Here is a 25,622-nt window from a genome sequence, read left to right as displayed (position 1 = left end):
TAAATACATTCTAGACCAGGCCATCCCCAAAATACTTTGCATTATAACAGGGAAGGATAGAGACTGTTGCTGGGGGGGGGAATTCATTTTCTGCCAGCTACTCTGAGGATTGCAGTTAAGCTCAGAGGAACAGGGAATATTGGGGGTGGCGTGGGTGGGGGCAGGTGATATCAGCAGCCCTGTTAATAAAAAGTGCTGGTGAAAGCTGGTGGTTCCAATGTCGATGGGGCAGTGAATCCGCTCCAGGTTTCAGTCAGAACCAGCGCATAGGAATTCGCTACCACCAGATGTAGTGATGGCCTCCAATTTGGATGGGTTTCAAAGGCGGTTGGATAAATCCCTGGAGGAGGAGGCTACCTGACAGCTGTGCTCCCTGCAGTAGCAGAGACAGTATGCCTATGTACACCAGTTGCTGGGGAACATGGGTGGGAGGGTGCTGTTGCACCCATGTCTTGCTTGTGGGTCCCTGGTCGACAGCTGGTTGGCCCCTGTGAGTGCTGGACAGGATGGACCCTTGGTCTGATCCAGCATCAGGGCTCTTCTGATGTTCATTAGGAACTGCATTTCAATCTCTGGGCGCAGGTGGGGAAGTTCTACAAAAGCTGAAAGACCACTAAACAATCCAGTGGTTGAAGGGAAGGGGCGGGGCCAGGGAATAGAAGGGGCGGGGCTATCTGGGGGAACTGGATAGTCAGAGGGCTGGACTGGTAGCCGAGGAGGACTGAGTCTCTGCCCTCCTCTTCTGTTTTGGTCTTGGAATCCAACATGGGGAGATGTAGGCGAGAAAATGCCTTGGGCGGACAAACTGAACAGGGAATCGCTCCCCTCTCTTACCTGATCCATCATGCCACCTTCCCTGATGAGCCTCACCCGGGCTAAAGTGTTGATCTGGAGGGTGTATCGCAAGTGAGGAATCAGGAGCTGCAAAGCGGGGGGGGGGGGGGAGAGTCCTCTAAGTCCTTGAGCCCTTCGCGTGGGAGAGAGGCAAACGCCCTGCATCAATCTCCAACACAGACTCTGGAGATCCAGTGGTCTTTATGGGCCATTCCAGACCTGCCTCCACTGCTGGTGACCCAACAAGGCTGACCAGGCATGGTCCGTGGCCCAGCAAGTACTCAACAAACTCTGGTTTTTTTTTCAGCCCATGGGCAGGCAGCAACGATGCAACTCATGGTACATGAATGGGCGGGCTGTGCTTGATTCACCAAGCCTTTGCGGGCCAGATGTGCAACCTCTGCAGACCAGATTGGAGCCATTGGCGAGACTTTGCTCACCCGTGTTCCAAGATCCTTTGGCAGGACACATGTCCTCTTCATTTTTCATGGAACAACCCCCACCCAGCCCACCTACATCAAGGCCAGATCTACACTAAGAATGATTCGACTCTTTCAAAACAGTTTGGAAACTGTATGTGGAGGGTGTCCTGGGCCGCAACAGTTGCCACTACTGTTATAAACTGCTTTAAAGCAGTAGTATAGATCCTGCCTTAGTCTTCTTAATTCTTGAAGGCTATCAACAAACACGGCACTATGGGAGGGTTCAGCCAACTTGAACTGTACTGGCCCTGTGTGGCGTCTCCCTCTTACCCATGTAGCACTTTCCAAGATGGAGGCACTCTTGTTTGCCTTCGGGTGAGTCCGGTAATGGCAAGAGGAAGGGGAAATCAATAAAATTATCTTGTCCTTTCCTTATTTCTTAATTTTATGACCCACCTCCCTTTCCACTAAAAAAGGCCACTTGAGGCAGCTAACAATTAAAAACAGCAACGCAAGCTCATGATTAAAACATAACGTTAAAAACAATCAAATTAAAAACACAACCATAAAAGAAATAAACAGCACGAATCAACCCATTAACCCCCTTTTTTTTTGTCCCCTTGGGATTTCTCTTGCCAACTCTCCCAGACTTTACTTAGAATCATAGAATCATAGAACAGGAGAGTTGGAAGGGGCCTACAAGGCCATTGAGTCCAACCCCCTGCTCAATGCAGGAATCCACCCTAAAGCATCCTTGACAGATGCTTGTCCAGCTGCCTCTTGAAGGCCTCCAGTGTGGGAGAGCCCACAACCTCCTTAGGTCATGGGTTCCATTGTCGTACTGCTCTAACAGTCAGGAAGTTTTTCCTGATGTCCAGTTGGAATCTGGCTTCCTTTAACTTGAGCCCGTTATTCCATGTCCTGCACTCTGGGAGGATCGAGAAGAGATCCTGGCCCTCCTCTGTGTGACAACCTCTTAAGTATTTGAAGAGTGCTATCAATCTTCTCTTCTCAAGGTTAAACATGCCCAGTTCTTTCAGTCTCTCTTCATAGGGCTTTGTGTTTATTGTTTTATATTGTAGTTTAATGTTGTATTTGTTTTCTGAGCCGCCCACAGAACGTGTGTTCTCAAGAAGTAATGTAAATAGGGCCAACCAGTGAAATCAATAATCTTGGCTGGGTACCCCAATATGGCCGTTCCTTCCCAGTCAGTACAGGCCCCAGACAGGACGCCGTCTCCCCTTTCACCCTCCCTGTTGCTGCCGTACCTTGAAGAGTGGGTGGCACATGGGCAAACGCCTCAAAGTGGCCATAGTAAAGACCTCGGCCATCAGGTGCGTCCGGAGGAGGTGGGAGATGTTCTGGTGGACGTGGAAGTCGGCGTTCCGCACCCACATTTTAGCCAGCGTCCAGTCCCACATGGGGTCACTGGGAAGGAAGATGGGGTTCTCAGGGCCTGGGCGTTGGCTGAGCTGAGGAGAGGAAGGAGAGACGCTGATGGCTGGAACAGGTGAGCTGGTGGTGGGGAATGAGAACGGGGCATCAGGAGGTGGGTTGACATGTCCAAGGGAGATGGGCTGAACAAGGTGGCAACCTAATGGATTTATTTTATAGCCCCTTGGGGCTACTAATTGCCTTGCCCAGGGAAGTCATCGGTGGTGGTGACCCAAATCTCCCCACTGCCAATGGACTCAAGTATGGAGGAGAATGAGGACTGGATCCCAACACTTGTGCGAGTAGAGTCCTCTTCCCAGTGGGACTTCCCCATCCTCTTCTCCACCCCCTTGCAGCCCCCATCTGCACCCCGAATCTGCTCCGAAGAGTCCCAAATCCTCAGTAGCAGATGGGGGAGGGGATGCCCGAGGGAAGGGGGAAATCCATTCTGCCAGGGGTTCCCTTCCGCTGGCATCATGACATGACTGAATACAGCCCTAAGGGAGAAAGAAGGGTGTTTGGGGCATGAGTCCTCCCTCTCCTTGTGAACATTTTCCTCCCTCCTTCTTAATTTTGCCACAAGGTTGGCAGAGGAATGGGGCAATTTGGCCAGGGGACACCAGTCGCCGACCATGAACATAGAACGACAGAAGAGAAGTAATGGAATAATATATGGGGACAGGCTCTTTCAAGACTTAGAAACCAGAAGAGACGCACAGCCATAGGCAGAGTCTAGGGAGGGGCCGTAGCGCAATGGTTGAGCCTGTGCAGAAGGTTCCAGGTTCAATCCCAGGATTCTCCAGGTAAGGCTAGGAAAGTATCCCGCCTGAAACCCCAGAGGGCTGCTGCAAGTCAGTGTCAGTAACACTGAGCTAGATGGACCAAGGGTCTGACGCCACGGCGGGGTGTGTGTGTGTGACTCCGATGTCAGTGGGGTGGTGCATCAACTCTGGATTTCCATCGGAACTAGTCAGAACTCTAAAGGTGTGCAGTGGGGCAGTGAATCCGCTCTGGGTTTCAGTCAGAACCAGTCAGAACTAGGGATGTGCACAGACCCCCCGATCCTCTTCACGCCCGATCTGCAAATTGCGGATCGCGCCCGCTCCGCCCCGCCTCGATTCGCCTGGGGGCCACTCCGCTCCGCTGCGGAGCTCCGGCTCCGAATCAGAACTCCGCAGTGGGGGGGAGTTGCGTCAGGTAAGGCCCCCCTCCCTCCTCCCCCTTACCTGTGTCTGTTGCAGCCCATCCCAGCTTCACTAGAGCCTGCGGCTCAACCAGGAACTGTAGGCCCCAATTACAGGTAATCGGACACAGGTAAGACCCCCCCCCCTCCCCCTTGCCCCCTTACCTGGCTCTGCTGCCGTCGCCGCACGGGCAGCAGCATGGCCAGGTAAAAAAACCCTCCCTCCTCTCCCTTACCTGCATCCGTCCGCGGTCCCACAGCTGCTTCAACTGAACCCGAGGACTCAACCAGGAAGACTAGGCCACAGTTGCGGCTTAGTCTTCCTGTTTGAGTCCTAGGGCTCAGTTGAAGCAGCCGCGGGACCGCGGACAGACACAGGTAAGACCCCCCTCCCCCTTGCCCCCTTACCTGGCTCTGCCGCCGCCGCCACATGGGCGTCGCCGCCGCCAGGGCCAGGTAACCCCCCTCCCTCCTCTCCCTTACCTGCGTCCGTTTGCGGTCCTGCGGCTGCTTCAATTGAGCCCGAGGACTCTGAAGCAACCGCAGGACCGTGGACGGACGCAGGTAAGGGAGAGGAGGGAGGGGGGTTACCTGGCCCTGCCGCCGTCGCTGCATGGGCAGCAGCGACAGCGGCAGGGCCAAGTAAACCCGACTTACCTTTTTTGCGGAGTTCCGGATCGAGGCGAAGGATTCGCCTTCACCTCGATCCACTCCGCAACGCTCCGCGGCTGCCCCGATCCTCTTCGCCGCCACCTTAAGGGGAGGCGAAGCCCCCTAATCCGCTCCTGCTTCTCCACTCTGAGGAGAAGTGGAGCACATCCCTAGTCAGAGCTCTAAAGGAGCTACCCAAGATGCACCTTCGATAGCTCCTTTAGAGTTCTGACTGGTTCTGGCTGAAACCCAGAGTGGATTCAGCGCCCCACTGACATCAGAGCCACCAGCCTCCGCTGCCTGACTCAGTAGTACAAAGCCGCTTCCTGCGTAAGGAGAGAGACTGGTGTATCTCGGCATGGGTCCCTCCGTTTTTCAAGGTTCAAGGAACTGACCACTTCCAACGCACACCAAATTGGCCAGATTTCGACTTTCCTGTGCTGGCGCTGCTCTCTTACCTGGATCGCTATGGGAACAAGATCCCCGGAAGGTGTCTGGTAGAAGAGGCAGAGCGGGGCTGCCATGTACTGGGGCTGGCCGTCGATCGTGTTCGTCGGGATGTCCTGTAGGATCTTATAGTCCACAATGTAGATGTTCCCCTTCTTTAAGTGCCGGAAAGAGAGAATTAGGGCCGGTGGTATCGTCACTGTGATGGGAAAAGGAGCTGGGCCCAGAGCAAGCGGATATGTAACACGCCTTGGATGGGGGAGATTTCTCTGTTTGCTGGGAGAGGCAGCCACCTCTAGGGTGGGACGTTCCAACAACCGCTGTGGTGAGATAGGGAGGGGGGAAATAAAGGGCAACCCTCCCCTGCCCCATTCACCTGTGCCTCTTCTTGGAGGGCGATGGATTTCCCAAGGGATCCAGCTACCATCTCCTGGGTGACGGGGAAGTTGGACGGGATCTCTGTGCATTTCTCGATCACCACGGGGTTGACGCCGTTGAGATACTGGTAGCCGAAGAAAGCATCTTCTTGCCAGTGGTCAGCAACGTACTCTAGAGATGTAGAAATGGTCTTGATCAGTTTGGGAGACCTGGTAATGCAGAGGATGGGTGTGTGTGTGTGTGTGTGTGTATGTTGATCTCACTGTCTTAGAAGAGGGAAAAGGCCAGAGCATTGTAACAGAGAAAACCAGGGTCCCAAGATCTTGTGTCCAGTCTACTCATCTTCAGACCAAAGTGTGGACTGGTGGGGTAAAGTGGAAGGATTGTGGACCTAGAACCCCGGGTTCCGTTCAGAGTTTGGGGAGGGGAGAGAGGTCCGGTATGGAGACCAAAGGCCTGGCTACAGAACCGGGTCCCTTGGCAGCAAAACCATCTCCAGGTCTCCAAGATGGTTCCCATGGTCACCCATGTTCCCACAGATGCCCCCCAAGGAAGCCATTTTGTGAGAGCACCCACGACACTCTCTCAAATTTCCAAATAGGCCCAAAAGGTTTTGGACCCCAATATTTGGCAAATCCCAGTCATCTCCTCAGTTCTGCCCCGGGGCCTTCTGAGGAATGAGCAGCCCTGGACTCTGTTTGCTCAGTCCATCTTGCAAAGCTCCTGTATCTTTTCCAGTGACACAAGAAGCAGAAATGTGAGAGCTGCATGCTGGGGGAAACCACATGGGTTGAATCTGTGCCTCTTGTTGCACTGTTAAAGGCCATTAGTGCATGGCCAAAAAATAAAATAAAATAAAACGCAGCATCTCTATCCTGGACTAAGTGTTTTGTTTAATTCGAAATTATCCTTCCGTATTTTCTGTTCTCATCACGGACTTGGGAAGGCAAGCTTACCCGAAACAGGGGTCCTGTTGAACCAGAAAACTTTGCGAATGTCTTCCAGTTTCTTCCAGGAGCTTTGGCACTTCATGAATCCCTTTAACTTCATCTCCAGCACCCTGAGGACAAAAAGGAACCCGGGTGAGAAAATCAGTGTCAGCCCAGGGCATGTGTGTACGTGTCTACAGCTAGGGATTTCGGAGGAATCTGCAAAAAATTCAAATGAGTTTGCATGTCTATGAATCCAATCTGTGGATTCAGTAGCAGAGCAGCTTTTTCCAAGTTGCACAGATTGTGAGGCCTTGCAGACCAGTTTTTTGTTTGGGTGGGGTTGGGCGAGGTGGATTTGCGCAAATTCACACCTACTGTAATGCGCACATGTGCAAGCGGAACAAAATTCTTGCACACCTTTAAAAAAATATCTGGTTCTTTCAATGTGCAGATGACAGAATGAAGACGCCTGGCAATCCTTGGAACACAGACAGAGCGAGATTTAAGAAAACCCGTTCATCCCTATCTACGGCTGATTCAGGCCATAATTGAATTTGCATTAGCAAATAACAAGCGAGGGCAGGAAGTTGCTGATTAAGAACGCGATTTGCCTATGTTATAGCAATTCTATATTGTATATTACGTCATAGCAATCCAATTTGGCTTTGGCTTTCGCAATGCTAGTTCTCTGCTGGCTGAACTGGAATCCTCCTTATAGATCATACGGCTCCATTTGACCTCCTGATTCTCCCCAAAAACTTGCAGCATCAATAGGGTTACCTGGCAAGAGTAAGCAAGGGCTATCCAGCTAGGAAAATCCGCAATGCTGTTGTCACATGGTGGCAATGGGCAGCAAATACTGAGCCACTGAAAACTGCCAAAACCATTTTTTATTTGTTTTCTGGCAACTTTGCCCAACATTATAGCACTGAATGCCTGTAGTTTGTTGAAGTTATGCGTTATACATAATAAATGTCCTTACTTTCGTTCCACAATGAGACTTTACTGTCTCCGTGGTGGCCGTTACTCACTTGGAACCCACCCCCTGCCTTGTATTCACGCACCTACCCTGCACTGGGATCCGCCCCATAACTACGGCCACACTCTTAATCCGAACTGAAGCCACCACCGACACGATCACAAAGAACCGTGGTGACATCGGAGCAAAGTAAAAACTCACGGCAAAACGACACATAGAAAATGCGCAGGTTTGCAGGGAATAGTGTGACGTGGGCTGCGAGTGGGCGGCTGCATCATATACACAATGGAGCGCAACTGTGCAGCCGCCATGGAGTATATACGGCGTATAGACAAGAGGCCTCTGCTGTCTGCTGCCCCTGCTGTTGAATTTGCTGTCGTAATGGCAAAAAAGGTGGCAATTTTGGTTTTAAAACCCTTGCTGGCTGGAATCAAAGGGAAACAAAGCCCTATGAAGGAAGACTGAAACAACTGGGCATGTTGAAGAGAAGGTTGAGGGGAGACATGAGAGCACTCTTCAAATACTTAAAAGGTTGTCACCCAGAGGAGGGCCAGGATCTCTTCTTGATCCTCCCAGAGTACAGGACACGGAATAACGGGCTCAAGTTACAGGAAGCCAGATTCCGTCTGGACATCAGGAAAAACATCCTGACTGTTAGAGCAGTATGACAATGGTACCAGTTACCTATGGAAGTTGTAAGCTCTCCCACCCTAGAGACCTTGAAGATACAGCTGGACAGCCCTCTGTCAGGTATGCTTCAGGGTGGATTCCTGCATTGAGCAGGGGGTTGGACTTGATGGCCTTATAGGATACTTCCAACTCTACTATTCTATGATTCTATGAATGATGGGAGTTGTAGTCCAACAGATCTGGAGGGCACCAGGTTGGGAAAGGCTAGAAAAGATAGATAGATAGATAGATATATAGATAGATAGATAGATAGACAGACAAGAAGATCTTGGCAGCCACATGCTAGTTCTCTGAAGTCTTCAAGACTCACGTGAGCTTTGAGCGTAACATGAAGTTACTCAGCTTGGTGAAGGAGAACTTAATGTTGGTGTCCATTTCCTCAAGGCTCTCCACCGCCAGGCACCGAGGCATCCCCGGAGCAAACACAGCCCACCTGGTTTGGGGGGAAAAAGAATAGATTCTGGCGGAAACTTTCATATTATACTCCCCCCCCCCAAACAACTCCTTCATTCTCACATGTGCCTGAGTTGTACCACTTCAAGCTACAAGCGTAACTTTTAAAATTATTTTAAATTATTGTTGTTGATGCCGCTTTTAAATTCTTTTAATTTTTTCTTGTCATGTCCTTTTATTATCTTTTTAAATAATATTGTTCGCTCAGTCCCTGAGTGCTTCAGCTATACAGCAGACCCATTGAAATAAATTGGAGACAACTCATAAATTCAGTGAATGGATAAATGCACAATCCTATGCGTGTTTAGACAGAAACAAAATCCTACTGGGGCACATTGGGAGTTGTAGGACTTTTTTTCTGTCTAAACAGGCATACGATTGTGCCTTTAATGTTCCTTCATACAAGTAACAATAGTAGCAACTGGGACTAGCTGCAACAAAATGTTGTGGTCCAGCACACGCCTGTTCAGTGTTCTGGTCAGTGCTCTCTTCCAGGAAACTCCATTCCCCCACCCACAGACACTCACCATTCCATGACAATTAAGCATGCTCAGTCCTCAGTGAGCTGGGGTGTGTGTATGTCTCTGTGTAGAGATCCCTCACTTAGGGTATTTCCTCCTAAATATTTTTTTTCTACTTCTGCAAACTGTGGGGTATATCTCCTTCTTGTGCACAGGTGATACAGTTGTGGCTGCGTAAGCAACAGCAATCACCACCTGAAGTGGAAATAGATAATCCCTCTTGACCAGAAATAGATAATCCCTCTTGACTAGATACAAAAGAGGGCAGGGCTCCTGCAGCTTTAACAGTTGTGATGAAGAGGGAATTTCATCAGGTGCTGCATGCATACAAATGACACTTGCTGAAATTCCCTTTTCTATGCAACTGTTCAAGATGCAGGAGCCCTGCCCTCTTTTTCATAGGGTCACCCTACCAGAGTGTAAGTGTTCCATGTGAAAATAGTTCTCTTTCCCATGGAATCATGAGGACCTTACTTGCAGAAGGAAGTAATACAGTCCAGATAGAAAGGGGGGGCGGTTTCTCTGGGGGTAAGAACCAGTTGCTGACAAGTATTTAGGTAAGACATTTAGGGCACAATCCTATGCAGTTTTAGATGGAAAAATGGCTGGCTGGGGAAAGCTGGGAATTGTAGGACTTTTTTTCTGTCCAAACATGCATAAGATTGTGCCTTTAAAGTATTATTTCCCTTACAAAGGTAACTCTTTCCCCCACCCCTCTTTTTTCCTTTTGGAAACTCCTTAAATCCTGCCACATCTGCTGCTTTCAGTGCTGTCAAAGAGAACTGAATTTGGAAGCATATAAAACGGAATGTTGTTTATCATGTTCTGGAATGATGGGTCAAAGAAAAATGTACGTTCATATTCTTTATTTATGTATGAACTGAGTATGATTTCTACTATGTATATTTGCAATATTTGTTATACGTTTATGTTAAGCACCATATATATTTCCCACGTTGTTGTTGTTATCATTATTATTATTATTATTATTATTATTATTTTAAAAAGAAGAATTAAAAACTTAAAACTAAATGGCATTTGGCAAGCAGATTTTACTTGGAAGGGTTTTCGCTGGAAAATATTTACTCAGGATAAAGTAGGCAGACCATTTGCAAACCTGCCGAAAGATAAGAAGACTATTCCAGATTCCTCACCTGTAAGCGCCTTGTCTCGCCTTGACCTCCTCCTTCCGATGATTCAGAAGCAATGGAATATCTCCATCGTCGCAAACCAGTTTGCCTGGAAGGAGAGAAGTGAGAGAAAAGTTGGTTGTTGTTTTTAAAGTTTGTATACAGAATGTTCACTGGTACCATCAGGGCAGGAGTATGGGGCAGAGGTCTAGACCCCACTCATCAGAACGAGACGGAAGCGCCCCAACCACAGCAGGTCTGTGACTTACCGCTTTTTGAAGTCAGTGAAGCAATACATGTGACCATCTAAAGCAGAGGTGCTGAACCCCAGGTCCTGAGGGTGAATCTGGCTCCCATTGGCAGGGGGGGTGCAAAAGGGGGTGGGGTGGGGCAGTGACTCCCAAACAAGGAACCTGCCCCCGCCCCCGCCATTGCTGGATTCTTGTCATTATTTGGAGGAAAGGCAATTTTCACGTATACAAGCGTATTCCTCTATGATCATAGAATCATAGAATAGTAGAGTTGGAAGGGGTCTCGAGTCCAACCCTCTGATCAATGCAGGAATCCACCCTAAAGCATCCCTGACAGATGGCTGTCCAGCTGCCTCTTGAAGGCCTCTAGGGTGGGAGAGACCACAACCTCCCTAGGTAAATGATTCCATTGTCGTACTGCTCTAACAGTCATCTCCGTAGCCCTTCTGCAGTTGAGCCAATGAAGGCCACACATTTTGCAGGTATTGACACATGCTTCAAGATGTCAACAGACCAGTGGCCATCCAAGGACTAGAAACAATTGACGTGCAAGAGAGAGGATTCACTTAATTCTTTATGTACAGTGCTCAGAAGAGGGCAACGAGGATGATCAGGGGTCTGGAAACAAAGCCCTATAAAGAGAGTCTGAAAGAAATGTTGTTGTTGTTGTTGTTATTATTATTATTATTATTATTATTATTATTTATATAGCACCATCAATGTACATGGTGCTGTACAGAGTAAAACAATAAAATAGCAAAACCCTGCCGCATAGGCTTACATTCTAATAAAATCATAATAAAACAATAAGAAGGGGAAGAGAATGCACCAAACAGGCACAGGGGAGAGTAAAACTAACAGTATAAATGTTTAGCTTGGGGAAGAGAAGACTGAGGGGAGACATGATGGCACTCTTCAAATACTTGAAAGGATGTCACAGAGAGGAGGGCCAGGATCTCTTCTCGATCATACCAGAGTGATCAACACAGAATAAGGGGCTCAAGTTACAGGAAGCCAGATTCCAGCAGGACATCAGGAAAAACTTCCTGACTGCCAGAGCAGTACAAGAATGGAAGCAGTGACCTAGGGAGGTGGTGGGCTCTCCCGCACTAGAGGCCTTCAAGAAGCAGCTGGAAAACCATCTGTCAGGGATGCTTTAAGGTGGATTCCTGCATTGAGCAGGGGGATTGGACTTGATGGCCTTATAGGCCCCTTCCAACTCTACTATTCTATGATTAGTTAAAGTTAAAGCTGCAGGAGCTATACTAGAGTGACCAGATTTAAAAGAGGTGCCCTACCTGCAGCTTTAACTGTTGTGATGAAGAGGAAATTTCACCAGGTTCTCCATATATACAAATGACATCTGCTGAAATTCCCTTTTCTATGCAACTCTGGGCGGTTTTTGTGAACCGCCCAGAGAGCTTCGGCTATTGGGCGGTATGGAAATGTAATATATATATATATATATATATATATATATATATATATATATATATATGATACAGGAGCCCGGTCCTCCTTTCCATGTGGTCATCCTACTGGACCCAGACAGGCGCCTGAAACATACCTAGCTGCTCTTCCTTCTCATCATCACCATTGTGTGGGCCAGAGCGAGAGGCAGGTGAACAAGCAGGATGCAATGACGACGAGGAACAACTCTAAGGGAGTCTTCCCAGCGGGCCCTGCTGGGTTGTGGGCCCTTGGCCAGTGCCCCATCCTGCCTACCCTTGATGCCAGCCCGGCTGTTAGCATCTCACCTGTCCCCTCCCTCAGCTCCAGGGTTCGGTAGCCCTCGATCCATTGGTAGCAGGGGAAGTGATAGGTCTCTCCTTGCGGCGTGGTCAACTGGACGAAGTTGCAGTACCAGCTGTCCTCTGGGAAGAATTGGTAGGGCTCCTTGTGGAGACGGATCAGCAAGACCGGGCCTAGCTCTTGGTCGCTGGACACCTTGTACTCATCCACCTACAGAGAAAGAAGAGAGAAAGACCCTATCACTGCTTCGCCGTGCCGGCAGAACACAGCACCTGTTGGATTTCAGCTTGTCAGGCAGCTGCTGGGGACACCACGCTCTCAATGAAAAAACGAGGGAGCGTGGCAAGAAGCTGACGTGTGGCTGATATGCCCAAGTGTAAGGCCACAAATCTCCTTTATGGGATGTGGGCCGGTGCAGGGGCAGATTCATATACTGGGTTCTCAGCTGTTGTTGGGCTGCAACTCCCATCATCTCCAGTCAGCGTGGCCAGTGGTCAGGGATGATGGGGGTTGTAGTCTGCCCGCATCTGGGGGGACCCACAGTTGGGAAAGGCTTTAGGCTGTTGCAATCCTATACCCTTACCTGGGAGTAAGCCCTACAGAATTTGGTGTGATTTACTTCTGAGGAGACATGGAGAGGTTTGCACTGTAAAATCCGGTGCAAGCGCTGATCACGGGACTTGCAATAACCAGGTGTTAGACCCAATTATTTTATTGGGTCTAACTCTTGCAGAGTTACAAGATGGGGGACACTTGGCTCAGCAATACTACAAACGAGAAAGATCTTGGAATTGTTGTAGATCGCAAGCTGAATATGAGCCAACAGTGCGATATGGCTGCAAGAAAGGCAAATGCTATTTTGGGCTGCATTAATAGAAGTATAGCTTCCAAATCACGTCAGGTACTGGTTCCTCTCTATTTGGCCCTGGTTAGGCCTCATCTAGAGTATTGCGTCCAGTTCTGGGCTCCACAATTCAAGAAGGAGGCAGACAAGCTGGAGCGTGTTCAGAGGAGGGCAACCAGGATGATCAGGGGTCTGGAAACAAAGCCCTATGAAGAGAGACTGAAAGAACTGGGCATGTTTAGCCTGGTGAAGAGAAGATTGAGGGGAGACATGATAGCACTCTTCAAGGACTTGAAAGGTTGTCACAGAGGAGGGCCAGGATCTCTTCTCGATCCTCCCAGAGTGCAGGACACGGAATAATGGGCTCAAGTTAAAGGAAGCCAGATTCCGGCTGGACATCAGGAAAAACTTCCTGACTGTTAGAGCAGTATAACAATGGAACCAGTGACTTAGGGAGGTTGTGGGCTCTCCCACACTAGAGGCCTTCAAGAGGCAGCTGCACAACCATCTGTCAGGGATGCTTTAGGGTGGATTCCTGCATTGAGCAGGGGGTTGGACTAGATGGCCTTGTAGACCCCTTCCAACTCTGCTATTCTATGATTCTATGATTCTATGATTAATAAAATAATTCTGATCACAACTAACTAGGACCTTCTCTTTTCTCAGGCAGCAGAGCAGGCATAGGATGAGATTTATTCGATCCTGGATTTGTCTTATGGTTGCTGTCGATTGCTCAAAACGGCTGATTTAGATATATTTTGTCTCTGTACTGACGGTTTGTATGTTTTATGTAAATGGTTTTTTTTTTTTCAAAAAAACTTTGTATACTGTATTCTTAATGTTTTTAATCTTTGCAAAACACCCAGAGGCCTTCAGCTATGGGGCGCTATATACAAATGCAATAAACAAACTAACTGCAATTTAGGTACAATTTCAATCCTGCTGACTGTTTTTTTATGATTTCGTGTCTTTTCATGTCTTACGGTCTTGGGTGCGTTGTCATTGTTGCTGTTTTCGCAGTTATATTGTAATTGTTTTATTGGTGTTTTGGAAACTGACCTGGCTAAATGGTTGAAGGGTAGAATAAAAACCCTAAAAATGAATCAGCAAACCTAACTTTTGGTCTGTGGCTGCTCCACGGTTTCTCCTTCGCTTACGCTGGAGAACTGCTCCTGGAGTGTCAGGGCCACTTCACCTCCTCTCCTTGGCCCCCCCCCCCACTCCAGCCCCGAACCCTCCAGCTCCTCTCACCGCGCCTGGGATGAAGTCCTTCCCCATGTTGTTGAGCGGCTGCTTGGGGCTCTCGCCCTTTGAGCCCACTAGGGTGATGGAAATTGAGTCAAAGGTCCCCGACCCCCAAGAACTCCCGGTCGCCACTCGGACTTTGTAAGAAACCGCTGGAGTTGCTCCACCGCCAGATCCGGCTTGCTGGCTTCTCCAAAAGCCCTTCTCTGGATTCTTCGGAGGCTAGAGATAAGACCAGAAAGAGGTCACACGTGAGGAAGGAGAGACTCGCCCAACAGGAGTTTTCACTCAAAACCAAGAGGCAGCAAAAAGTCCCTAATACCGATGTGCTGGAGAATCTAGGCTTGGGGCTGCATGTCAGAGGTGACCCGGAGAATAACACCAAAGAGCAGAGAGTCACACATGGGAGTCTAACTGGTTTGTGCTATGGTGTGACCATAAAGCAGGGTGCCTGGGGGTGCAAACTCCAAACAGCATGCTGATTAGCGTGGGGCAATAATCCACTGCGGGGGGATGTTCTCTTGCAAGATGCAAGAGGGTTGTGACAGTCCATCAGCTCTTGCAAAAGTTGCAGCGTGCACGCTGTTTCAGAGAGACACGTTCGCCGCGGTCTTCAGCAGAGGTAAAGGAGCTGAGAAGCAAGGCTGGATCCATTTGATTCCCCCCTGAACTGCTTCCATCCCAGCTTCCATCCCAACTCGGTAACTTTAAGAACTGGTGCCGGACTGTTCTTGTATTCCTCTCCCCGCCCCTGCGCCTTTTCCTTTTATATCATGTCTTTTTTATACTGTAAACCTGAACGGACATGGCTGGGGGCGCTTTCTTGTTTTTATTGATCTTCTAAGATCAATAAGGCTCCTAGAGGCTTTTGGCTGAAGAGACAAGTAAAATGCAATGCAATGAAATCAATCAATCAATCAATCAATGGTACCGAAGATTCTTGACTAACTGTTAGAAAACTGTTAGAAAACTTCCTGACTGTTAGAGCAGTACGACAACGGAAACAGTTACCTAGGGAGGTTGTGGTCTCTCCCACACTAGAGGCCTTCAAGAGGCAGCTGGACAACCATCTGTCAGGGAAGCTTTAGGGTGGATTCCTGAATTGAGCAGGGGGTTGGACTCGATGGCCTTGTAGGCCCCTTCCAACTCTGCTATTCTATGATTCTAAAATCTGGAGCCAAAGGCAATTGCTGTTACTCTATCTGAGCTCCAGCTTCAACACTAGCAACTTACAATGCACAAATAGGTATGCAATTATAATACGGATAGCACGTACAACAGAATCAAAGAATGATAGAATTCGCTGTCATTCATCTCAAAGTCCAGTTTCCTGTTCAGTGCAAGATTTGCAATGCTAAAATAACTGGAGTCTTTTGGTTGCTGGCAGTTGATCCCCTAACCCAGCTTCTGAACTCTTCCTCTCAGACTGTGGAGCCACAAGGAACTGCTTAAGGACTTTAGGGATGGGCTGACAGTCAAGGTGCCAACTCACAGAAGCAGCCCTTCTGCTGGAATTAAGGGCTTCATCCCACGTACCCGTTTCCCTCGAATTATCCCCATAGCGTGAAGCTGTTGTTGTTATTGTTGTTATTAGCTAAATCACACCCTGGACAGCAGCGCTCCTAAGATCCTTTGCATACCAGGAAAGGGTTTAAGGGGGAGAAATGTAAAAAATCATTTAAAAAAATCAATGGATGACCCAATCCGGTTCAAATTTGGTATGCTTAAAGCCCTCCTTAATATCTATTACTGTGCCAATTTTGATGCCTTTACCTTTAAAACTGACACAGATGTAAGCATTTGTTTAATTTATACTTTAAACATATCAAATCATCCTCCTGTGCTCCCAGTGGCTGCGCAGAGAACAACAAAAGATTCGCTCCTAAAGAGGTATTAAAATAGGTTGGGTCTTTTGGCTTTATAGAATCATAGAATCATAGAATCATAGAATAGCAGAGTTGGAAGGGGCCTACAAGGCCATCGAGTCCAACCCCCTGCTCAATGCTGGAATCCACCCTAAAGCATCCCCGACAGATGCTTGTCCAGCTGCCTCTTGAAGGCCTCTAGTGTGGGAGAGCCCACCACCTCCCTAGGTAACTGGTTCCATTGCCGTACTGCTCTAACAGTCAGGAAGTTTTTCCTGATGTCCAGCTGGAATCTGGCTTCCTTTAACTTGTGCCCGTTATTCCGTGTCCTGCACTCTGGGAGGATCGAGAAGAGATCCTGGCCCTCCTCTGTGGGACAACCTTTTAAGTATTTGAAGAGTGCTCTCATGTCTCCCCTGGATGACATGATGCATGGGAGTAGTTCACAGTCAAAGCAGATTATAAACTAGAAAACTTCGGAGTCCTTTGCACGCAATTTGCTGTGATTGCACAGTATAACCCTGGTGTGATGAAGCTATACATTTAAGCAATTCCAACAGTGCCCCCTCCCATTCTGGAAAACTAGAGGAGTTACCTGCTGCTCATTCTGGAGATGAGTGGACCTCCCCAGAGAAGCGGCCCTCCATCCCTGGAGCCCTGGGAAACTCTCTGCGATCGTAGAGTATTTGCGAATCATTGCGGGGTTGACTCGGTTCAGGCCCCAGGTCCCAAAGAAAAATCCCTTTTTCCAATGCTGGCTATCGTACGCTGTGGAAACAGATTTTTTTAAAAACCCTCCTAAAAGTTTGGCAAGCATTTCTTGGTTCAAGAGAACACTCAGCGTATTGATTTGAAGAATGGAAGAGACAGGAACTTTAGTCCTGTCTACATGCTGCATGGCAGGAAACCCAGGCACGGCTTGAGTAATCGCTTAACAGGAACTTGCAGGTAAACCCTGATATCTGATCCACAATCCGTGTGATGCCAACATGTGGAAGGCACTTTACAACTGCATCCACACCAGAGCGCTGTTATGCTTCCTGGGCTTTTTGTCTTTTGGGGAATTGCATGGAAATGGAAAGAAATATACCACTTCCACCCAGTCTTTCGGAATAGGGTGACCCTATGAAAAGGAGGACAGGGCTCCTGTATCTTTAACAGTTGCATGGAAAAGGGAATTTCAGCAGGTGTCATTTGTACTGGTTTTATAAGCTCTTTTAACTAGTTTTATGTATTTTATTGTATTTAATGTTGTTCCCCGCCTCAATCCAGGGAGAGAGGCAGGTAATAAATATTATTATTATTATTATTATTATTATTATTATTATTATTATTATTATGAAAGCCTATGCGGCAGGGTTTTGCTATTTTATTGCTTTACTCTGTACGGCACTATGTACACTGATGGTGCTATAAAATTATTATTATTATTATTATTATTATTATTATTATTATTATTATTATGCATGCACCCCTGGTGAAATTCTCTCTTCATCACAACAGAGAAAGCTGCAGGAGATACAAAAGAAGGGCAGGGCTCCTGCAGCTTTAATGGTTGCGATGAAGAGGAAATTTTGCCAGGGGCTGCAGGCATACAAATGACACCTGCTGAAATTCTCTTTTCTATGCAACTATTAAAGATACAGGAGCCCTGTATCCTTTCCATATGGTCACCCTACCTTTCCCCAATTTGGCAGCCTCCAGATGTCTTGGCCTACAGCTCCCATCAACCCATCCTGATGGGCCTTGTAGTCCAACCCATCTGGAGGCTGTCAGTTTGGGGAAGGCTGAGCTAGATTATTCAGCAATGCTTTTATCCATGGCAAAGATCCTTCCACAGCATTTACTCATAAGGAAGTCCCATTCAGCAAAGGTCCTTTCTGACATGAATCAAAAGTTTCGGCTTAGCAGGCCCTAATGCCAATTTTATTTATTGTTTGCTGTTGGTCGTGGCTGGTGGTTCGTGATGAATGGCGTCTTAATTGCCCCGTGAACCGCCTCCCTGAATTGCCCCGATGTCAGTTTCTCTTCCCATGGGGGATGGGATAGTCATGGGTAGAGCAATCACGCCCAAGGGAAAGGGAAGATCCAGAAGCAGAGGAACAGCCAGGGCTGGTGCCAGACTATTTTGCGCCCTAGGCAGGTGAGCTGCTTTCACCCACCCAAACCCACCCCATGTACCTGGGCGTGGGGCACCATCTCACCCTCCCAGCCGAAGTGAAGCCAGGACGCTGGGGTGGGGGGCTGGCGGGTGGGGGGCTTCGGAACAGTGTGCCCAGCCGGAAGCCGCTCTGGGAGAGCGACTTCCGGGTGCGCTGTTCCGAAGCTGCCCGCGCACTCCCCTACCCCAGCATTCTGGCTTCGCTTCGGCACCCACCCAGCCAAAGCAAAGCCAGGACGCTGGAGTGGGGGGGGGGCGTGCGTGGCTTCACTTTGGCTGGGTGGGGGCCCAGCCAAAGCAAAGCCAGGACGCTGGGGCAGGTGGGCGGCTTCGGAATGGCGCACCTGGAAGCCACCCTCTCAGAGCCGCTGTGGGAGAGCGACTTCCAGGAGCGGCGTTCAGCGCCCCCTTACCTTGGCGCTCTCGGCGGCCGCCTGAGTGGCCTCTATGGTAGCGCCGGCCCTGGGAACAGCCTTGTCCAAAGCCGTGAAGGGAGGAAGGATAAGTGTCGTGTGGGTCTGGGGAGGATTTTGGATCCTGCCTCCCACCCTGCCTCTGACGTCTAAGATGCAGGGGGCTCAGAGGGTTCTCCAGGAGGCATCTGAGATCAGATCTCCCTCTGCAAGGGTGGGTTTCTTGCTCTGCCTTTGGAAAGGCAGGCTTGTTTTATTCTACAGACCCTTGGATGACCTCTCTGGGATCACCGGATTGCAGCCTTCCTCTCATACTTTTCCTTCCCATTTTTCAATAACGAAACAGTGCCATTTCACTGTTAAAAGAGGACAAAAAAACCAAAGAGCGGAAATCCATCGTTAAATGCTCCCTCGGCTCTCCGGGAACAGAAACGGGTCACTGATAACTTCTTTAGCCTCTTCTTCCATCAGCTGTAAATCATTCCATGTTTACAGATTATTCCAGACGAAATCAATTTTCCCTTTTGTTGCTGTTTTTAACTTCTGAAGTGTCTGAAGAAATTGCAGCACATTTCAGACTGGGGACTCCGACCTACTTCTAATTCCCCATTTAATGTGGTTGTTTTAAACTGCTATTATTTTAAAAAAATATGACTGAAAACAAAACAAGTAGACTGAACATAAGGAAAAGACAAACAAAATTCTCTCTAACTTAATATGGCAGTGTGAGTCCCAACTATAAAATTCATCCATTTTTTAATTATTATTTTTTTTGGCAGCGTTACTGGGGTGAGGCAACTTTTCTGTCCTCTGAGTTCCTTCTGTTAGTTTCTCTGCCTCTGCCAAATCTAAACATGCCTGAACAGCCAGAGATCAAGTCCCCCCCCACCTCATTGCTTAGCACACTCTATTTTAGCAGTGACCAAAACATTGCAATCCATGACTTTACTATGCTTAGCAAATTCAGTCATATTGATAAAGGCTGAAAAAAATCCTCTCATCTCCGAGGTTGCTTCCAGATGGAGAGTACTACCGGTCAAAACGCAGGGCACTGTGCACCTCTTCTGTCTTTTCCCCTTAACGTAAAGCGTCATCACACGGGGAGAAATCGCGTTCGCTTACCGTCGCTTCTCCACCAGCGCATTTACATATGAACATGAGAACGTAAGAAGTGCCCTGATGCTGGATCAGACCAAGGGTCCATCTAGTCCAGCACTCTGTTCACACAGTGGCTAACCAGTCATCGGCCAGGGATGAACAAGCAGGACACGGTGCAACAGCACCCTCCCACCCATGTTCCCCAGCAACTGGTGCACACAGGCTTACTGCCTCGAATACTGGAGATAGCACACAACCATCAGGGCTAGTAGCCATTGATAGCCATCTCCTCCAGGAATTTATCCAACCCCTTTTTAAAGCCATCCAAATGGGTGACCATCACTAAATCTTGTGGTAGTGAGTTCCATAATTTAACTTGTGAAGAATTACTTCTTTTATCTGTCCTGGATCTCTCACCAATCAGTTTCATAGGATAATGACCCCATTGGGTTCTAGTATTTTGAGAGAGGGAGAAAAATGTCTCCCTGTCCACATTCTCCATACCATGCATCATTTTGTACACCTCTATCATGTCTCCCCTCAGCCTCCTTTTTTCCAAGCTAAACAATCCCAGTTGATGCAACCTTCCCTCGTAGGGGAGATGCTCCAGCCCCTTCATCATTTTCGTTGCCCTTTTCTGCACTTTTTCCAGCTCTATAATATCCTTTTTTAGGTGTGTCCCTCACTACTTCCTCTTTTGAAAGAGGAAGTAAACAACGTACACATGGCCCATTCAATGAGCCGTTTTGATCCTGCTGCTTCTCCTGCACCCAGCAGGAGATAGCGGCAACTTCTGTCTTTAAAAATAAGTTGGCCTTCCTGGTGTTTTTTTTTGTCGTGCAAAAATGGCTAGAAAGGGCAGGAGGCGCACGGGATGCAGACGAAAATCTGTGATTGCCCAGCAATGAGCGTGCAATAAAATGCTCGTCTGATGGAACTTGTACCTTCTCAGGTAAGAAAGAGAGAAGATGGATCCAGGTGTAGGCGCTCGTGCAAATGGGCAAACTGAAGTGGACATCCCTACCCCATCAGCATATCTAGTCCCCTGGAAATGCTAGGCCATGGGTTCTCAACAAGGGGGGAATTCCCCCCGGGGAGGGGATTTTAGGGTTCCGGGGAGGGGGAATTGGGACCACTATTCAGCAAAGTATGATGTCCTGTAGATTATGTCTTCCTACACATGTTATTAAAAACATCCCAGAAAAGTGTCATGTTGTCTGCAAAAGCCAGGCCTTTGCTCTCTTTTCCCTCCCTCCCTCCGTTGCAATCCCTCGCAATCCTAGAAGTTTCAAGCTTCTCATTTAAAAGGGCAACGCAAAGCATGGGAGCTGAGAATGCTTTGCATGGCCCCTTTAAATAGGACTAATATAGAAAAAAAATAAAAGATTTTCAATATTATATGCATATTATTTGGAATGCACCTTTTGAGTTAGACTATCTTGGGAAGGGGGGAATTATATTCTGAACAATAGTGAAAGGGGGGGAATGGAGGGAAAGCGTCGGGGGTACTTGTTGAATGGGGTGAGTTACGGTGCCAGAGGGGGAGGGATCCCTGAAAATCAAGCAGAGGCCTCTTCTGTGAGCGGAGCCTTTCAACCATGGAAGGCAGATCCTGGATCCAACCCAGAAGAAGGTGGAAGGTTTATAATGGAAGACAACAATATCACCCATATCAGCCTGCCCACACTTTAAAATCAGCAAGAGAGGCCTGTCTCATTTGCCTTGAGAACAAATCAACACATGTGAACACATGTGGAAGGGCCTTCTCTGTACTGGCCCCACACCTCTGGAATAAGTTGCCCACAGGGGTCTGCCATGCTCCATCATTTCCAAGGCTTTTAAGAAGGCCTTGAAAACATATTATTTTACTCTGGCCTTCTCCTGAAACGATTACTATAGTTTCTGTTTTTATTGCCACCTTTCCTGTTGGTTTTTATTGCTGCTTTTATTGTTTTCTTCCTGTTTTTATCGCTTTTAATATCGTACCGGTTTTATGCACTTACAACTGTACGCTTGCCTTGGGAAGCCTTCTGTCCTGAAATGCAGCCAAGAACTATTTTAAATAAAGAATGTTTAAGCAAACAAATTCTTGAGGTGGGGTGATTACAGGATAAAAGCCTCCTTTAGGAGCTGTGCCGGCTCCAGGTTTTTGAGGGCCCTTTGGCTGCAGGAGCCCTGCCCTCTTTTGTATCTCTTGCAGCTCTAACTGCTTTGATGAAGAGGGAATTTCACCAGCTGCTGCATGCATACAAATGACATGTGCTGAAATTCCCTTTTCTATGCAACTGTTAAAGATACAGGAGCCCTGTCCTCCATTCCATGTGGTCACCCTAGTCAGTAGAGAGACAGGGTCTCAGAGCTAGGACTTCTTGATGAGTAGGGATGGTAATGTCCCCTCCACCCCACCCCACCCGGTTCCCTCTGACCTTAGCTGCAATCCTCACTGGAGTTGGAGGAAGGAATACCACTAATATTTTGCTCTGTGCTCTCTGATGGAGATTACAAACCCGCTAGACCTGGTTTGCTGATATGGATCAATGCAGCTTGCTGCATTTTTGGAATCTCCATGGGGGCATGGCCATGGGGGATGTCAGGATGAGTGCCCGCGGTTCCACATTCACCACAATGCCCCTCCGTGTGCATGAGTGACCGTCACCTGTCGCCGGAGCCCTGCTGAGACAGAAAACTCTGCAGACGCCGCCCGAGATCTTCCAACGCTCCTGCAGCTCCCAGAATGCCTTTAACCTCATCTTCGCCGTCCTTTACAAAGGAAAAGGGGGAGAATAATGTTGAGAAACTAGGACGAGCAGAAGGGAAAACGTTGCATGTTCCCCCGCTTCGCAAAAAAAAATAAAAAAAAATAAAACGGGAACCTGCTTTTTTCTTTCTTTCTTTCTTTCTTTCCAAATGTCAATTTTGAAATGAAGATGTCGTGCTGGTGGCAAAGCATTGAGAAGCATGTGTGATGGGCCTGTCACGGACACGGATTCTTTGACAGTGCTTCAGCTCAGCTCTTATCGGGAGGTGCCCCTTTTCAGCATGCAATTCCTTTGCTGAGGTGACAGCACTAGCTGCCTGTTCATTACCGGGACAGGGTTAAGGTTCTAGTACTAGTATACAAAGCCCTAAACAATGTGGGACCAGGATACCTGAGAAAGCGCCTTCTCCTTTACCAATCTGCCCGGCCACTGAGGTCATGTTTCAGGTAGTTCCACATGTACCTATGGCCCGATTGTAGTGCACCAGGAGAAGAGCCTTCCGGGTGGTGGCCCCCTACCTCTGGAATTCCTTGTCTTTTTAAGGTCAGGCATGCACCAGTGTTGTACTGCTTTCGGCGCTTCCTGAAAACAGTTCAGTTCCAGGAAGCTTTCCCTAAATTTATTTATTTATTATATTTATATACCGCCCCATAGCCGAAGCTCTCTGGGCTGTTTACAAAGATTAAAAAGTTTGGATTAAATGATTGTCTGAGGTGCTTTCTGAACATTATTCTTTTTAAAAAACATGTAATTTCAATGGTGTTTTAAAATTCTTTTACGGTATTCTATTTGTTCACCGCACTGAGATCTTCAGATAGGGAGCAGTATATAAATATTGTAAAATAAATAAATAAATATAAAAATAAAAGATGCTTTTACAATAATGCTGGTTTGCACACGCAGCTGGTGCAGAAAAATCACAAATGTGGTGTAGAGGCAACGCTTGTCTTATGAGGCCGTCAGTCCTGAGCCTTGTGAAAAGAACGATGCGTCGGACTGGATCTGTTCCAGACGGCTTTTCGTTGATGAAGGCTGTGATCGTCCACACGCTTACTGGGAAGCATAGCCCACCAATCACAGTGGGACTTACTTCTGAGCAAAACATGCATTGGATTGCACTGCAACGCCCTGTTGTTAACTGGTTGTGTGCTTCCTCCAGTACCAGAGGCATTAAGCCTGTGTGCACCAGTTGCTGGGGAACATGGGTGGGAGGGTGCTGTTGCACCATGTCCTGCATGTTCATCCCTGGCCGATGGCTGGTTGGCCACTGTGTGAACAGAGTGCTGGACTAGGGTCTGATCCAGCATCAGGGCTCTTCTGATGTTCTTATGAAAAGATATGACACCACGAGGCTGGATCTACACTACTACTTTAAAGCACTTTAGAACAGTTTTGACAACTGTATATGGAGTGTGTCCTGGGCCCGAACCGTCGTCAAAACTGTTCCAAAGCGCTTTAAAGCAGTAGTGTAGATCCGGCCAGAGATGCAGGGAGCAGGGAAGCTGCACCTGTTGAGTTCCTGGCTGCCCTGCAAAGTCACGGGGCTTCTGTCTGCAGAAAAAGTGCTGGCCCTGCTAGGTTCACCATGGTGCTCCGTGTCAGAGGAGGCGGAGGGCTCTGTGGTTAGTGGAGCGGTGAATCTGCTCTGGATTTCCATCAGAACCAGGCAGAAATCTAAAGGAGCTATTCACCGGTGACAGCGAAGAGGTGGCTCTCTGCTCCACACCTTGGAGAGCTCTTTTAGACTTCTGACTGGTTGTGACTGAAATTGGAGCGGACTCAACGCCCCACTGACATCGGAGCCACCAGCATCCATGGTCCCCAGCGACCTCTCCTCTGCCCAAGCCTCAGTGGGGCTCGCTTGGTGCCTTCTCTGGCTGCAAGGATGCCGGCTTTGCCCTTGTTTTGGGGACCACACGGACCTCCCTCCTACTCGCCCTCATTCCCCCAGGTAAGCCTCTTACCGCCTTCCAGCTGTCACCAGGAGCAGCAACCGGCCGGCCCAAAGCAACCGGCGATCTCTCCTCTGAAGCTGCAAAGACAGGGCTCGGGGATTTGAAGTACGTGCGCTCTCTCGTGCGCGCTCTAGCTCGGCCTCTTCAAGTGGCTTCCTCTTCGGGAGAAGCTGCTCCAGCTCTGGGAGTGGCGCGGAGAGAGTCCGCCCTTCGCTTTCATTCGCGTTAAGAGGAAGTCCACGTGGGGCGAAGCAGGCGATTCCAGGGAACTGACTAGGGTGACCCTATGAAAAGGAGGACAGGGCTCCTGTATCTTTAACAGTTGCATAGAAAAGGGAATTTCAGCAGGTGTCATTTTTACATATGGAGAACCTGGTGAAATTTCCTCTTTGTCACAACAGTTAAAGCTGCAGGAGCTACACTAGAGTGACCAGATTTAGAAGAGGGCAGGGCACCTGCAGCTTTAACTGTTGTGATGAAGAGGGAATTTGCACCAGGTTCCCCATATACACAAATGACACCTGCTGAAATTTCCTTTTCAATACAACTGTTAAAGATACAGGAGCCCTGTCCTCCTTTTCATAGGGTCACCCTAGAACTGACCCCTTGCAGGCTGGAGAATTCCAAAACAGGGAGCAATTGGGCTTCCCTCAAGCAGGAAGGGGACAGAAGAAGAAGGGAGCCACAAGGCTCCATGGCCTTGAGGCCACCCTAGGTAAAGTTGCCAACTTACCTGCTCCTGCGCCTTGACCAGTAGCCACCTGCGAATCACCAGCTATAGGCGAGGGTCCTCACAGCAGCAGGGAGAAGATCTTGCACAGGAAAGTAGCGGTCTCGTGGCAAAACAGTGAGCAAACTTACCACAGAGCTGTCACGGAGGCATACCGTGTGTGGTTTTTATTTAAAGAGTTCCCATCTCTTGAACTACAAAAGAGCAGAAGGCTAAGCCAAACCACAGAGATCCGCTGGAGAGATTTGCCTTGCAGATCAACTCTTATCCTTTGAAAGATTTGCAAAAGGCGCGTTGCACATTGGGTACAGGTTCCTGTCCTGCGGTTTTGACTGTGCAGGGTTAACCCCTACCCCCAAATTGGGTGGAATCAGGTGGGACTACGTGCAACACTCTCAAGACACTGTGGAGGGACACGGCAGGACACAGGTCTCAAATGGAGTGGGGCGAATAATGAAACCCACAAGACCCATCCTGGTTTCCCCCCTGTTTTAG

At 48.4% G+C, this 25,622-nt stretch overlaps 1 protein-coding gene across 1 annotated transcript in view; it reads right to left on the bottom strand.

Annotated features, from left to right (window-relative positions):
* LOC134405993 (polyunsaturated fatty acid lipoxygenase ALOX15B-like) overlaps positions 1 to 25,162 on the bottom strand; it is a 32,030-nt gene extending 6,868 nt beyond the window's left edge. The window contains exons 1-12 of the mRNA XM_063137219.1: positions 25,131 to 25,162; positions 22,340 to 22,443; positions 16,607 to 16,779; positions 14,153 to 14,368; positions 12,063 to 12,267; positions 10,079 to 10,163; positions 8,261 to 8,383; positions 6,306 to 6,409; positions 5,348 to 5,520; positions 4,983 to 5,126; positions 2,525 to 2,728; positions 835 to 921 (exon numbers count right to left, since the gene is read on the bottom strand). Of these exons, the coding sequence (XP_062993289.1) occupies positions 835 to 921; positions 2,525 to 2,728; positions 4,983 to 5,126; positions 5,348 to 5,520; positions 6,306 to 6,409; positions 8,261 to 8,383; positions 10,079 to 10,163; positions 12,063 to 12,267; positions 14,153 to 14,368; positions 16,607 to 16,779; positions 22,340 to 22,433 (1,608 nt within the window). The 5' untranslated portion in view covers positions 22,434 to 22,443; positions 25,131 to 25,162. The remainder of the gene's footprint in view (positions 1 to 834; positions 922 to 2,524; positions 2,729 to 4,982; positions 5,127 to 5,347; positions 5,521 to 6,305; positions 6,410 to 8,260; positions 8,384 to 10,078; positions 10,164 to 12,062; positions 12,268 to 14,152; positions 14,369 to 16,606; positions 16,780 to 22,339; positions 22,444 to 25,130) is intronic.
* Between the last annotated feature and the right edge of the window lie 460 nt (positions 25,163 to 25,622).

This window comes from Elgaria multicarinata, chromosome 11 (genome assembly GCF_023053635.1).
Source record: "Elgaria multicarinata webbii isolate HBS135686 ecotype San Diego chromosome 11, rElgMul1.1.pri, whole genome shotgun sequence".
Taxonomy (NCBI): Eukaryota; Metazoa; Chordata; class Lepidosauria; order Squamata; family Anguidae; genus Elgaria; species Elgaria multicarinata.
This window is presented reverse-complemented; position numbering and strand designations above follow the sequence as displayed.